Source organism: Octopus bimaculoides, chromosome 8, assembly GCF_046866305.1.
Source record: "Octopus bimaculoides isolate indiv1 chromosome 8, ASM4686630v1, whole genome shotgun sequence".
Taxonomy (NCBI): Eukaryota; Metazoa; Mollusca; class Cephalopoda; order Octopoda; family Octopodidae; genus Octopus; species Octopus bimaculoides.
This window is the reverse complement of record NC_142935.1, coordinates 2,810,961-2,826,910: the sequence shown is the minus strand read 5'-3', so window position 1 is coordinate 2,826,910 and position 15,950 is coordinate 2,810,961. Positions and strand designations below refer to the sequence as shown.

Sequence of the window (15,950 nt, the reverse complement as noted above, 5' to 3'; positions counted from 1 at the left end):
AGTCTTTTTAAAATTATCCAACCAGAGACTGGCTTTGGGTAACTGACATTCCATCATGCCAACAACCACCTTGAGCACCTTTTTGAGCTCCATGTCTCTAACACATGTGGGCAAGCCTACAAAGTCAGAAAATAGCACAGCTCCCATGACTTTCAGAAACATTTTTTCACACTCAGGGTTGCTGAGGCATGGAACAAATTACCTGCATCAGTTGTAAGCTGGTGAGACATTGCATCCTTTAAAACCTCCATGCTTCCTGAAATTCCCCAACACTACACCTGATGCCCCCCCCCACCTCCATACGTATGCACACCTGTATATCATGACTCTTACACTCTTCACTTTCCTGACTTTTGTACATAATTCTATTTACCTTTAACGAGTTGTAGTGGACCTGAGCACTATACACAATCATTATTATTATTATTATTATCATTATGACGACAAGGGTTCCAGTGGTTTTGATCAACAGAACAGCCTGCTCATAAAATGAACATGTAAGTGGCTGTGTACTCCACAGACACGCATGTCATTGATGAAGTTCTCGGGGTCATTCGGTATGACACACAAAGTGACAAGGTTGGCCCTTTTGAATTACAGGTACCACTCATTTTTGTCAGGAGCAATGTGAAATAAAGTGCCTTGTTCAAGGACACAATGTGTCATTGGGAATTGAACTCACAACTTTACAATTGTGAGCCAAATGCCCGAACCACTAAGCCATGTACCTTCACTTTGGCACAACAACAACAACAACAACTTAAAGCCAGACAACCTCATTCTTTCAGTGACACAGAGTCTTGATTCCAGACAGAACAGGGTCAGCGACATGATACAAGCCACCGCACTCTCAACTGGTCAACTGTGACACTAAGAACTCAGCCAACCATATCATTTAAACAAAACAAATTAAAATAGAAGAAAAAACACATAGAATTCACCTTTTAGAGAATTTATCCTCCATATGCTAACCAACAGTGATATGTTATTGTTTGTGTTAAAAACTGCCTGTAAAATAGAAAGAAAAAAAACCAGAAAAGGTTAAATAAATTTCAAATATTCTTAAATAATAAATAATTCAGTTTTTTATCAAATTTAAACAAATGTCTTTTCCATTGTCTATAATTTTTTTCTTCCCATTTTATTTATTTTTTGTTTTACTCAAATTTCACTGCTTCTACAGTTGTTCAACTGTCTTTTGTAGATCTAAACAAACCCAGAAATACACTAGCATTGACTCAGCACTAAGCAGTGCATTTCACTCATCCTTCTTCATACACAATAATAGTTCTATGACAGGTTCACTGACAAGGAGAGACTCACACAACAAAAGGAGAAACAAGAGGTGCAGGTGGAATGTTTTGGTGAGGTTAGCAGGGATTGTTTCCACAATGTCAGGTTGTTTCAGTGAATGCATGTATATGTGTATGGAGGGGGTGCTGTGTTTAGATATGGCTGTACCTAGGCAAAGCAGCAGTGTCTATGTGGTTAATTTAATTAGTTCACTTGCCAACATGTTTTGGAGGTCCAGTCCTGCCGCATAGAACACTAGGGAAGTGTCTTCTACTACAGTCCTGGGCCAACCAAAACCTTGTGCTCGGATCTGGTAGACTGACACTAAATCATCATCATCATCGTCATTTGAACATCCATTGTCCATGCTGGCATGGGTTGGACAGTCTGACCAGAGCTGGTAAGCTGAGGGGCTGCACCAGACTCCAGTCTGATTTGGTATCGTTTTCTACAGCTGGATGCCCTTCCTAATACCAACAACTCTGACAATGTAATAGGTGCTTTAATCCTTGGATTGTGGTTTCTTTTCCCTACAATATATTATTGCTAATCATAAATAATATCCATAGTAAAAAATCCAACTTGCTGTTACTTGAGGTCTCTAGGTGAAACTTCGTACAGCTCATAGAAATAATAATAATAATAATAATAATAATAATAATATAGGACTGAGGTAACTCCTCCAGAAGATATAGAAACAAAACTAGAAGAGTGCCATTGTTATCAAGTGAACAATATTTCCACATCTTGTGTGTCTTCCACAGGTTCAAAAAATTAACTTGTCAATCTACTTCATTTTTGGTTAATATTTTTATAGGACTGAGGTACTCCCTCCAGAAGATATAGAGGCAAAAATAGAAGAGTGACTACATATATATATTAACCAAAAATGAAGTAGATTGACAAGTTTATTTTTTGAACCTGTGGAAGACACACAAGATGTCGAAATATCATTCACTTGATAACAATGGCACTCTTCTATTTATGCTTCAAATAATAATAATAATAATAATAATAATAAAAATAGTAACAATAATAATGTCTTTTTATTAGCCACAGGGACATAGATGAGAGGGAAATCACAAAGGCAGACGACAATTTTTGTGGGGCTTAAGAAAAAGGATGGGTGAGAAAGACATGGAAAAGAGAGTGAAATGCAATAACAGTCTGGATCCTAAGTGATAACATGAATGATGTAACCCTCCTGATTAAAGGAGAAATTCTAACTAGGGTCAATCAAGGAGCCCCACAGATCCACGACTACCCTGACCACCAAAATTCTGATCCCTCTCTCCTGCTCTCCAATATACAGGCACAGGTTTAGTGTAGGGACATTCACTCTGAACCATTTCTGCCACAGTCACCCATCTTTTCACAAATTCACTGGGAGGCAGAACTTGCCTCTCACTCCACTCACCTTACATTCAAGGTGGAGCTTTCAAAAAAAATTGATGAGAGCTTGACCGAAGAGGAAGGTGTCTTCTCTTAATCCTGTCAGCCTCGTGCACCACACAACCTCTTTTGCCCTAGCCATTGGCAATAGTAATGAAAGAGACATTACCTGCCAGAAAAGTAACACAGAGAAAAAAACGTGACGCGCGCGCGCACACACACACAAGGTGTTTGAAATACAAGGAGGGAGACTTTAGGATTAACCAATAAACATTTAAAAGTATTTTATTGCGTCTGGAGAAAGAAAATCTGAAATAATACAAACAGAAGACACACTAATAAGGGAGATAACTACGGTGAAACTTAAATGCAAGACAACTCTAACAATGTTACTATCTTTTTTATATTTCTTGCCATTATTTTTGTCATTCTGCCCCCCTGCCCCCCACTCTTAATATTTCTGGAGGGCAAATTGATAATAAAAACAAACACTAAGCCACAAATGTATTTAAAGCTTCATATAAATTAATGAAAATATGGTTTGTTAGGAGATGACGTTTGCAAATATGAAAATTTAACAGAGAAAAATATCAACACAGTGATTATTAAGAAATTTAGAATTGCGAACGTTGTTCACTGCATGTACATTGCGTTCACGCATGCGCGGACATTCACGTGACTGCATGTTCTAAAACGGTTCTTCTTTAGTAAAAAGCGGTAGAAAACGTTCGTCTTTCAACACGTTGATTCTTAGAACACACACGCACCCGAGCACGCGCACATATGCACGCACTCACGCCCAGTCCTACGCAGGCACACACAGGTACATACACACGCACATACATAACTATATATTTTTTTAGTGGTTTCAGTCATCAGACTGCGGCCATGCTGGAGCACCGCCTAGAAGGGTTTGGTCGAATGAATAGACACCGATACCTATTCTGTCAATCCGTTTTGTTGCATCGCTAATGTTATGTGGAACGCAAACAAACCAGCATCGCTGGCTGTCAAGCAGTTGGAGAATAAACACGAAGACGCACGCTCACACACACACGTGTGTGTGGGGGGGTGTATACGAAAGGCTTCCACATCGTTTCCGACTACCAGATTCGCTCACAGGTTATTGGTCGACCCTGGGCTATGGCTATAGTAGAAGACACTTGCTCAAAGTACCGGGCAATGAGACGAAAGCCGAAACCATGTGGTTGTGAAGCAAACTTCTCAACTGTGTGTGTGTGTGTGTGTGTGTGTGTGTGTGTGTGTGTGTGTGTGTGTGTGTGTGTGTGTGTGTGTGTCAGACGTATCGACAACATTAATAATGTGGCTGGTTCGAATCTGACATAGAAAATAGAAAGGTACGCTGTGGTCCCAATCACAGTCGTCAAACGCAGTAACTTTTCAGTTTCTTAAATATGGCCAGGTCCTCCACATTGAGGGCCGGAGGCGTGCTGGATGCGTCTGACGAAGAGGTATCATAAGAACTATTTTCAGTGGTCAAACGTCGCCAAAACGGCCAAATTCGTCCAGCATGCTCAGGACAACACCAGTGGGCTAATGGACTAGTAAAACGAGGGTTATCGACGTTCAGCTCAATAGACGCGTGAGGCACGAGGACATCAGGTCCAAGCCTTGAGTGATGAAACAAGGGCAGTTTATATCCGGCAATACTCGGGAGAACCATGTGACCATGTGAGCCCTACCTCATCCTGGAATGCTACGTCTGAGGGTCTTCCTAGGAGCTCGTCACAGGGCTTTCATCGCAGACGTAGAGGGTGGCAGAGGCAAAGACCATCGATCCTGGCAGGCAGCCATTTTCATAGGACCGAAATCGAGGGCTGAGGGTGGTTCTGCTGTACGACATTTTTCTTTGCTGTATCTCGAGGAAAGTGTGTGCGGTTTTACTGGCAAAAGGCAGCGTAAGTTCGAGGGAGTGCGGCTTGGTGTTTGGTATTCCTTACTTTACGCTCAGCTGTCTGGCGCACCCACTATGTACACGCACGCACGCGGTGATGCACACACACACACACACACACACAGGAGAGAAGTGAACGATGTGTGTGTGTGTGTGTGTGTGTGTGTAATCTTAATTCTTTTTCGAATCACCGAGATTCGTTTGTATTACATAGAAAGGCGTTGTATTTCATAAATGATATTCTTTTCGGTTTTTTGTAATTTCTTTTTATATCCTTGTGATATGGACGGATGATGATGATGATGACGACGAGAATAATAATAATGAGAAGAAGAAGAAGAAGAAGAAGAAGAAGAAGAAGAAGAAGAAGAAGAAGAAGAAGAAGAAGAAGAAGAATGCTTTCTTAAAGGTTTACAAAAAAGATCGAGTACAGGACGATACAATGCAATGTGGGTTACATGAGATTAGGTAAAATAAAATAAACAATGAAACAAAAAAAATCAAACAAGAAACAATTCCCCAAAAGTGGTGTGGGGTACTTCCAAAGGTCGATCGAAGAAACCCCACAAAACCACGAACATGCTGACCACTAGAGTAAAAGCCCCATCCCTATTTTCCTCCTTCAATCTACAGGCGCATGCTCAGAAGGGACCCATTCACTCAGAGCATACTCACCATTCTCAATCTCCTTTCAATAAATTTGCAGGAAAGCAACACTTCCCTCGTCACCCTCAAATTCCTTTTCAGTGAAACTTGAAAAATTTGGGGAGGAATCGGCCCAAGAGAAACATGTCTGTCTTCAAACCCCTTCAATCTGGTCCACCACACAACTTCTTTCGCTAAAACCAGCCGACAGATAAACATGGCCGGGCCTTCTCAGCCAGAAGAAGGCGGCATCGCAATCTTCACAAGGGACACACTCCACAACTCAACAAGGCTCAGGGGACTGGATGAGTGCGGGAAGATGACATAAGACCAGCGATTTTAGAAGGAAAGGGGGTTAGTCGGTTACATCGACCCCAGTATTTGACTGGTACTCTGTTTTATTGACCCCGAAAAAACGAAAGGCAAAGTCAACTTCGGCAGGATGTGAACTTAGAACGTAAACAGCCGGAAGAAATGTTGCTCGGCATTTTGTCCGGCTCGCTTACGATTCTGCCAATGCACTGCTCTAAGCAGTGTTGTTTCTAATTTAGGCACAACGGCTGAAGTTTTGAGAGAAGGGTTTCGTCAATTACATCGACCCCATTATTTCACTGGTACTTTAGTTTATCAATTCTGAAGGAAAGAAAGAGCAGGCACAAGACCAGGACGGTTCGCATACAGTCACACGCACATACACGCATATGTTGAACCGCTGAACTCGACACAATATTTCTTTCCCCGTTTTTTTTTTTTCTTTTTTTATTCTCTCCCCATTTATTCCTCTTATTCCTTTCTGTCGAAAAGCGTAGGTTCGAAACGTAAAAGACTTTTTCATTCTTCCCGAGCGTTAAATTAATACACCTGCTTGTTGTTCCTACACCTGTCTTCGTCTTTTGTTTTCCTATAAATTTCAACTATATATATATACACACACGCTACGTGTATGTGTGTGTGCGGGCACGTGTGTGTCCATAGGTACTGAAGGTAACAACATATTTCGAGCTATTAATCATGTCTGCTGGCAGGTAGCTGTTAATTATGTTTTAAGGTGAAACAGATGTGAAGTCCAGTAAACTTAATTTACTTTCAATCACAGTAACCTAATTCAGCTTTGAACCAGGGATATCTTGAGGGTCTCTGAGAGAACAGAGGGAGATGGTTTCTGTCTGTTCCAGAAATTACTATCTCATACACACACACTAGAACTCTTCTTCCATGCCAGCTTCGGACTCTCTACTTTTTTCCTTCCACACACTCATTCGCAGACGGCTGTAAGAATACGACACAAGAGAAACTTGCAGTAGAAACAGACTTATTCATTATACGAACTTTTATTTTTTCCAATTCGTCGCAAATGTGTTTATTTACGAAACAATTGAGTAAAATCTGCGATAACTTATTGACTATATATCATCACTTCCTTCAATACGTCCAGTAATCTACACACACACACACACACACACACACACACACACACACACACGCGCGCGCACATATCATATATAATATTATATTACATTATATATAATGTGCATGTGGGAGGGCTGTTTTATCACTAGACGATATAACTTATATATCGTTTATATCTTTGTTTCAGCGTCGTTCTGTATGTTTTTATTTAATTTTCTTATATTTGTTTTATTATCATCTCCAATTTGTAACACGAACTTTATAGCCATTGTTGTTGTTGTTGCTATTGTTGTTGTAATTGCTATTATATTCGCAATTGTGGTAATTTAGTTAACGATCTTACCTCCCCCACAACCACTACCTACGTTTATATATACATAAACATCATATATATTTACGACCAGCCTCCTCTAAACAGAAATGGTATTATCATAGTTGTATTATTATCATATCTATCATCATCGGCATCATTATCACCACCACCACGACCATTATCAACGCTAATAACAGCCGTTGGATGATTGGAATCGGAGGGATACAGTTACGCAACTCCATAAAGGAGTTAGATGTAAATAAAGAGATGACACGTAGATATTTATACACACAGATTTTACATGCTTACATACATATCAGCACATACACACTATATATATATATACACTCATATATACACATACATATACATGCACATACACATGTGTGAGTGTGTCTGTCTGTATGTATGTATGTATGTATGTATGTATGTATGTGCTACTGGTAACATGGAACCCAGTACAACCTGTTGCATGGTCGGGCTATCGGCGACTAAACTGGCACCCCCGCCAGGCTAGTCTGGTGAGGAGGGTTGCTGGAAACCCAGCAGGTCTAAAAACAAGACCTGTTAAAATGCCGGATGAACCTAGTGCTGGTTCTACGACCACCTAGCAATAGCACGGGCACACAGAAATTCCAGGATGGTGTCCAGCATGCTGGATGACCACCGGGAGACCACTGGGAGTGAGGCACCCTTTTAGCTCTTGTTGAAGCATGTCTCTAGGAGAAGGTCACTCTGATATAAAACCAGATTTGCAGGGAATGGCGTTGAACATTTTGGGGGTCTTTTGCTTATGCTTAAGATCATGGTGCTCTCACACCCTTGAGCTTGAGACACATATTGGCACCAGACATCTCACTCTGGCTTTTCTCTGGATAACATCAATAGAGTGGGGAGGGACTATGAGGTGTTGTCCAAGCTTTATTGGACCTAAAACTTTGCGCAGGCATTGCTGACCTCTGCTCGATATATCATATATGTACGTACGTATGTATGTATACACTTGTAACGTCCGGTCTAACTCTAACACAACACCTTAAACGGCCCTAAAAAGTGTTCCTTACTTCCCTGGCATAGTAGTATGCCGTGTGTGGGGTTACCAGATTGCAGAACATGGAGGGAAGCAATCTGAATTAATACACTGCACATTCCAGAAGTCACAACGAACATAACTAAATACTTCTTAACACTAATAAGACATCTCTTTCCCTCTTACACAGATACCATAAGCTCTTCAACTTACATCATGTTAAGGTTAGTTATTGGCAGGACACATAGTTTCTGTAATCTACCAGCGCAACTCTAAGCACTTCTCCATACAGCCACTATCCTATCACAAACCTGTAAATGTCAAAACCGTCCAACTGTCCAAATATCTACTGAAGAGATCCTGCTCCTCTTCAAGAACTCTTATATAAAGTAACCATAATACGTACAACGATTGAAATCATTTTGTGTTTGTGTGTAACAGTAAACACCTTCAAAAATCGCTTCTTTGAACACCTCTACCCATTCGGATCAAGGAACAGAGAAAATCTACTTCCGTATCTTGAAACAAACGGCAGCATTCCTTACTCGAAGTAACAGAAAAAAAAGAAAGGCTACTATGGCGGTTGAGCATCAACAAATTGGCGCTGACGGTAACCACTAGAATGAGGTCTGCTTGTCTGTCTGTTCCCTTACCTTGGAATGAATGGCATGAGAGTTATAAATATCACCATGAGGAAAAGTAGAGCAAGGTTTCGTGCCCTTCATGTTCCCCACCTCTCTCTCTCTCTCTCTCTCTTTCTCTCTCTCTCTCCACTAATGAGGGTTCTACACGAAATGGTACTTTATGCTTCATGTCACAACTTACCAATATATGAGCCAAAGGAGGTGCTTTTGTGCCATCGCTCCATCTGCTAGAAATAGTACTCAAGTCTCCTTCAAATCACACGTGGAGAAAAATGGAGAATGGTCACAGCTGGAATAGTTTTAGTCACACACACACACACACACACATACGTATATATCTGTTCGATCTGGGTCTACGTGAGAATAATATCAAGCGCACCTACTGCTATACAGCTGATCATATATTGATCTCTGAAAGCAGAACAAGCGATTTATCATCTAAGTAGGTAGTCTTAGATTGTTTCAATGTTTACAAGATGGCGGTTGGTGTTGTCGGCCGCGAAACAAGTCATTCATTGAAATACTTTATACAGGGCGATGGAGAAATGGAGTAGGAAACAGCAACGAGGAGACACCGAAAAATTCAGTGGAAATTTGATAGAAGAGGAGCCACTCAACATAATATTAGACTACAGAACATTTATGAAACACAGCAACATCTGGAGGCGGTCAGGCCTCAATATTTCATCGAATTTTATCAATTCATAAAATATAAATGCATAAATTTTACTACAAAAACAAGATCGGATCTAATTCGCGAAAAACATTGTTGGCTCCCCCTACACCTACCACCATCATCACACAGACTCTCTCTCTCTCTCTCTCTCTCTCTCTCTCTCAGACACACATACACACACACACACACACACACACACACTATTTTCTCGTTTAACAGATTCACCATTCGTTGATAAACATGTATGAACAAACTAAACAAACAAAATCTAGAAATTCACACGAAAGCCGGATGTGCCTGCTATGAACTCTAACTGGCTTCTCTGTACTTGATGTATAAACAATAGATTTTATGAGAATATGGTGGTTCTGTGCATGTTGAGTGTTGCTGTGTGTAGAGTGTTACTCTGTTGAGAGAAAACTAAATAATATAATAAACAGCAACGGAAGTTTTATTGTTATTTTTAACCTAAGGCTTTGTAAGAAAAAAACCGAGAATTTGAGAAAGAATTTAAATGAAATTTCAGTCAATTTGAACTTGATCTCTTCCAGAAACTCAAATTACAAACAATGCCGAGCGCTGATAAAAAACGGAAAGAGAGAAAGATGAATGTGGAGACTTATTAAAAAATTTAAGTTTCACCATCAACAAGAATTGCTCGACTTTGATTGGTTTATATCTCACCACCAACCTACCCATGTCACTCCCCACTAATTCCATCCACGTACAGTTCAGGGCTAATTTCAACCCCTTATATTTTTCTTGATTAGGGCATTTTAAAGCCGAAATTTTGTAATAAAGTAGAAATTTTCTGTTTTGCTTGTTTCTTTTTGTCGATTTTCTTTCGTATTCTGTTAGTTTTTATTCCTTTATTTCCAGCACTGATAGGAAATGCTTTCTGAAAGACTTTTAAATGGATACATTGCAGGGAGTGCATCTGCATAATTACAAACGGCATGCATGGTGTTACAAACATTAATTAAAGCTGCATCTTCAACTAGAACTTCTTCGATCACTTAAGAAAAAATTAAGTTGGTCCTGGGGATTCCCCACCATCCCCACCATTAATCCGTTATAGATGATCGGGTTGTGTATGTATGTATGAATGTATGTATACGTAAGTGTGTATATGTGTATTTATATAAGTATGCATACATACATACATGTATGTATGTCCTGGGTACATCATTAAATTGCATCCGTCAGTGAGGCTCCAGTACGGGAGTTCTGAAGTTGTGGGGAGCGTAAAATCACTCCTTTATTACCATAATTCCCAGATCCGTTCTGATCCAGAACAGTCGTACTTGTTAGGATCCCATTTATGGGTTAAATAGATTTCCCAGGGATAGAAGAGGCTCCCGTTATTCTTAACAAAACCGTTGGGAAAAGATATTTTGCAGTCAAAATAGAACCAGTGATATAGCGATTCTTGTCACTGGAACCTACTATGGCAGCCGAGAAAGAAAGGCAAAAGTGTTGTACGAGCTTTTGTCACTTAAATCCAGAGACGAACAGATGTCCCCCTAGCATTTCATATCTTCATCTGTTTTGTATTTTATAAAGTCCTATGGCGATGGATGCACGGCGACGTAAAAAAATCGTATCTGCGAACGTGCAAGGATGAAAGTAAATCAGAACAAATGAGGCTAAATGTGAGGCAACTGTCCTCTGGCAAGATGAGGCAGCCATCATTCATTCATGCATGCAAGTATGTATGTATGTATGTATGTATGTATGTATGTATGTATGTATGTATGTATGTATGTATGTATGTATGTATGTATGTATGGGCGGGTGTGGTGAATGGGGAGAGCTTGGTTTGCAATGTTTGCAGTCGTGTATGCTTGTCAACAGCTGGGCTCATTAGCCACCAACGGAGCCGCAAATGCAAAATATAAGTTAGTGCTAGAGCGCACAATGCTCCTGAAGGTCGGAAATGGTCTTCTTTGGTCACGAGTGGACGGCCATCATGTATGTACGTACATCCATAGTTAAAAGAAATTTTTCAGCACACAGAATCTGAAACTCGATCGCGGTTATTGTCTGTAATTGGTTGCCTCGTCTTAGGAACCATCGGAAAATACCAAGGAACGCTTTTTGCATAAGAACCACATGGTAAAGTTCATACAAACATAATGTAGAGAACCCCAAAATTCTAATTTATTAAAAACTACACCCCTGGCGAGGAGAAACAATCATTATCATAATTATCTCCCTTGTCTTTTTTTTTTTTACCATAATTATCCATTAAGTTAATTATACTTTTTCCTCATTACGAATGTCATTTTAATTAAAATTTCTTAGTTCATAACTTTAAATGTTAAAACAGAGTTTGTCCTGTTTTACGTGTTTCGAGAAAGACAAAAATATCAAAGCGGTTCATCTCCAATCCAGCGGCACCACCACCACCTGTTTATTAGAGGTCTCAGAGATATATAGACACAGGCAACGATTTGGTTTTGGGTTCGATCTCACTGCGCGGCAACTTGGGCAAAAGTCTTCTACTATTTCACCGACCGAAGCCTTGTGAAAGGATTTCGTAGTTGGAAACTGTGAGAAATCCCGTCATACATAAAAGTGTGTGCGTTTGTGCATGTGTACATGCGTGCATTTGAGTGTGTGTCCGTGTTTGTTATCCACTCCCACTGCTTAGCCCCCAGTGTTTGTTTGTTTACGTCCATGTAACGTAGCACTTCGGTAAAAGAGACTGATAATGTACCAGACTTTAAAAAAATACACAATCTCCTGGGGTCGATCTGTTCGACTGAAACCCTTCAAAGTGGTGTCCCAGCGTGGCCGCAGTCTAATGACTGAAACAAGTTTAAACTTAAAAGATAATAGATGAAGGGAAAAGACAGGTGCGCCTTGTTAGTGGATATGGCCACCACCACCGCCTGTACTACTCCTACTACTACTACAAACAAGAAGTAAAATATGAATAAAGCTTTATCAGAACTCGGTCAGCCATCTTGAGCCAGAAAGGAAGTTTTAAAGGCGGTCGTCTGACCTGCTAAAAAAAATAGACGGATTAGTCATGGCTGGAACGTTTCTGATCACGCGGTCTAATTAATTTAGAGCTCAACAAAAACTAAACAACAACAACAACAACAACAGGACGTTCATTCACAAGAACACAATCAAGTATTTGTTAATTTATTTTGTACTTTTATCTTTTACTTCTTTCAATCGTTGGACTGCGGCCATGCTGGGGCACCGCCTTGAAGGATTTTAGTCGAATGAATCGAACCCATACTCATATCTGTTTTACGTCTGATATTTATTCTATCAGTCGGTTTTGCCGAATCACTAGGTCACAGGGGCGTAAATAAACTAACAGCGATTGTCAAGAAGTGAAGGCAACAGATACAAACACGCCTATACACACATAGATATATACGACAGGCTTCTTTCAGTTTCCATCACAAGGAATCCATTCACAAGTCTTTGGTCGGCCCGAGGTTAGAGTAGAAGACACTTGCCCGAAGTGCCATGCAGTGGGACTGAACTTGAAACCATGTGGTTGGGAAGCAAACTTCTTACTACACAGCCACGCCTGCGCCTAATTCATATTTGTATAACGAGTCCACGTGAAGTGGGGACAATGGATTGGCAGAATTATTAGAGCGTTGAACAAAATGTTTTGCGGCAGTTATTCCTTCGCTTTGCGTCCTGAGTTCAAATCCCGCCGAGGTCAACTCTGCCTTTCATTCCTTCGATGTCGATAAAAGAATATACCAGTCATGTTCTGAGGTTGATGTAATTTACTAATCCTCTCCCTTCAAAAATTTGTTACTCTTGTCCCCAAAATAAGGAACCATTAATTATAAAATGTTTTTGGAGAGAGGGGGAGAGGGAGAGAGGGGGAGAGGGAGAGAGAATTGGGAAAGTGGGAGAGAGAAGGGGAGAAAAGAAGGGAGAAGGGAGAAGGAGGAGAGAGAGGGAGAGACAGGGCTACAGAGACAGAGACAAGAGTTGGAGAGATAGAGAAAGAGAGAGCAGGCGATGGACCTGGAGAGAGGGTTGGTGAGAGAGAGGGAGCTATAGAGAAAGGAAGAGTACTGGAAAGAGTGAGAAAAATGAGTTCGTGAGAGGGAGTGTGAGAGAGTGAGGGAGAGAGAGAAAGAGGAGCTCATGAAAGGGAGTGTCTGTGAGAGAGAGAGAGAGAGGGGGAGACCTGAAGAAGGAGAAAAAGAGAGAGAGAGAGCTGGGGGGGAGCGTAAGTTAGAAGAGAGAGGGAGGGGACTGAGAGGAGAGAAAGAGAGAGTGAGGGACAGTGTCGGGGGAGTGGGGGTGTTAGGAAACCACAAATGTATAGCAATGTGTGAAAAGGTGAGTCATGCTCATGCAGTGGTAGGGGTGGGGGGAAGGGTGGTGCCGTAGGAGGATATGAACCAAGGTGCAACCATTAATGCGGCCGTCAGGTTGCCTCGTCTCACCTCGGACCAGCTGCTACACACCTCCAGTGATAAGAGACGTTTACTAATAGGGTTGAGTTTGATAGTGAAGTGGGCGTTGGAGCCGAGACTTGAAGATAATAAACGGAGGACATGACACGTTCGGTACGTTCAAGAGAAATGCTAGATTATTATATTTCAGTTGTTCAGGCTGGTTTTGAAGAAGCAGATGGGAATGTCGTACGGCGTTCAGTCCACTTGTAAGGGTCTTAGAAAGTGACACGGGCAAGAATCGAAACTGAATCAGTATCACAACATTCTCGGTTCAAATATCCCTCACCAGAGGCAACTCTACTTTTCACGCTTGCGGGATTGATACACTGAGAAGGATTGCCCATGACCCGTCGTGACCCTTTGCAGGGTCCCTGAGACTAAAGGGAGGATAGAGAGGTATGCTGAGACTGAAGACTTGTCCTGAATACTTCTAACCGAGTGGACTCCGCTAAAGGCACCCATGGTGTTGCAGTTTGGTAAAAATAACTGATAGAATCAGTGGTAGATTTAATAAATAAGAACTGGAATCCATTTGTTCGACTGAAACGGTTCGAGGTAGTGCTCCAGCATGGCCGCAGCCCAATGGCAGAAATCAGTAAACATGTAAGAAGAAGCATTCTCCAATTCTGTGCTGTGTGGTGAGAAGTTTGTTTCTCAGTCACGTGGTTCCGGGTTCAGTCCCACTGCAGGCCGACCAAAGCCTTGTGAGTGGATTTGGTAGACGGAAACTGAAAGAAGCCTGCCGCGCGCACGTGCGTGCGTGCGTGCGAGTGTGTGTGTGTGTGTGTGTGTGTGTGTGTGTGTGTGTGTGTGTGTGTGTGTGTGTGTGTGTGTGTGTGTGTGTGTGTGTGTGTGTGTGTGTGTGTGTGTGTGTGTGTGTGTGTGTGTGTGTGTGTGTGTGTGTGTGTGTGTGTGTGTGTGTGTGTGTGTGTGTGTGTGTGTGTGTGTGTGTGTGTGTGTGTGTGTGTGTGTGTGTGTGTGTGTGTGTGTGTGTGTGTGTGTGTGTGTGTGTGTGTGTGTGTGTGTGTGTGTGTGTGTGTGTGTGTGTGTGTGTGTGTGTGTGTGTGTGTGTGTGTGTGTGTGTGTGTGTGTGTGTGTGTGTGTGTGAAGGCGCATGGCTAAATGGTTAGGGTGTTGCACTCGGGGTCACGAGGTCGTGTTTTCGATTCCCAGACCGGCAATACGTTGTGTTCTTGAGCGAAACATATGGCGTAGGGGTTAAGAGCGCGAGCTACTAACCCCAAGATTCCGAGTTCAATTCCAAGCAGTAACCTGAACAATAATAATAACATCGAAAACTACCTTAGGAATGAGAACCCAGGTTCGAAATTTCCCCAAGACACCAGATGAAGGCTGAGTGGGTATATAAGCCGAAACGTTATGTTAACAACAAACAAGATGGGGACAAATATCTGTAAAATGTAAATAATGTAAATAATGTACATAATTCCTCATTTCTTAAATATAGAATTTCATTTCACGTTGCTCAATTCCACAGTCCGCTCAGCTGTAAATGGGTAAGCCTGGGACGGACTACCGGCCTGTCCAGGGGGAACTGCGGCCTCTCCCGCCAAGCCAGCGAGGTGGCATCATGCGAAAGCTACAACAATACGAGGAAGCGCACTGTGACAGGCGATGTGTAACAATATCTGATAGTATGTTCGATTCGGTGAGAGTGAACCAGGTAGAGAGGGGAGGGAGCGAGGGAGGGAGGGAGCGAGGGAGGGAGCGAGGGAGCGAGGGAGGGAGGGAGGGAGCGAGGGAGGGAGGGAGCGAGGGAGGGAGGGAGGGAGGGAGCGAGGGAGGGAGGGAGCGAGGGAGAGGGTGAAACAAGTGGCAATTTGTAACGCATACCGAATGCCACGTCAGTCTAATAAATAGAACACCGACCCGTATCAACGAGTCAGTCTTAATAATAGATACGGATCTATGACAGCAATAAACTGGACGGACATAATCTGTGAGAATGGAAGAGCACTTGAAAAAGCTTTCCTAATTCTCATGAACTGGATTTAAGGATTACAATTAAACCTGTTCTGTTTGAAAGCAGTGAGAAGGTAAGTGTGCGAAAAATAGTGGCCGCATTAATCAGAGCGTAATAAACGAGGTTTCTATTGAGAAAATTGGCAGAGTGTCCAATTGTGTTGTACAATAAATGATGGCACGCTTAAGAATATTTACGGA

General features: G+C 41.7%; 1 protein-coding gene across 3 annotated transcripts in view; it reads right to left on the bottom strand.

Annotated features, from left to right (window-relative positions):
• The window catches only part of LOC106872605 (high affinity copper uptake protein 1), a 121,218-nt gene that overhangs the window by 6,446 nt on the left and 98,822 nt on the right, over positions 1-15,950 (bottom strand). For all 3 annotated transcript variants that reach the window (XM_014919654.3, XM_014919645.3, XM_089356024.1), the window contains exon 3: positions 942-1,008. In XM_014919654.3, coding sequence (XP_014775140.1) covers positions 942-1,008 — 67 coding nt within the window. The remainder of the gene's footprint in view (positions 1-941; positions 1,009-15,950) is intronic.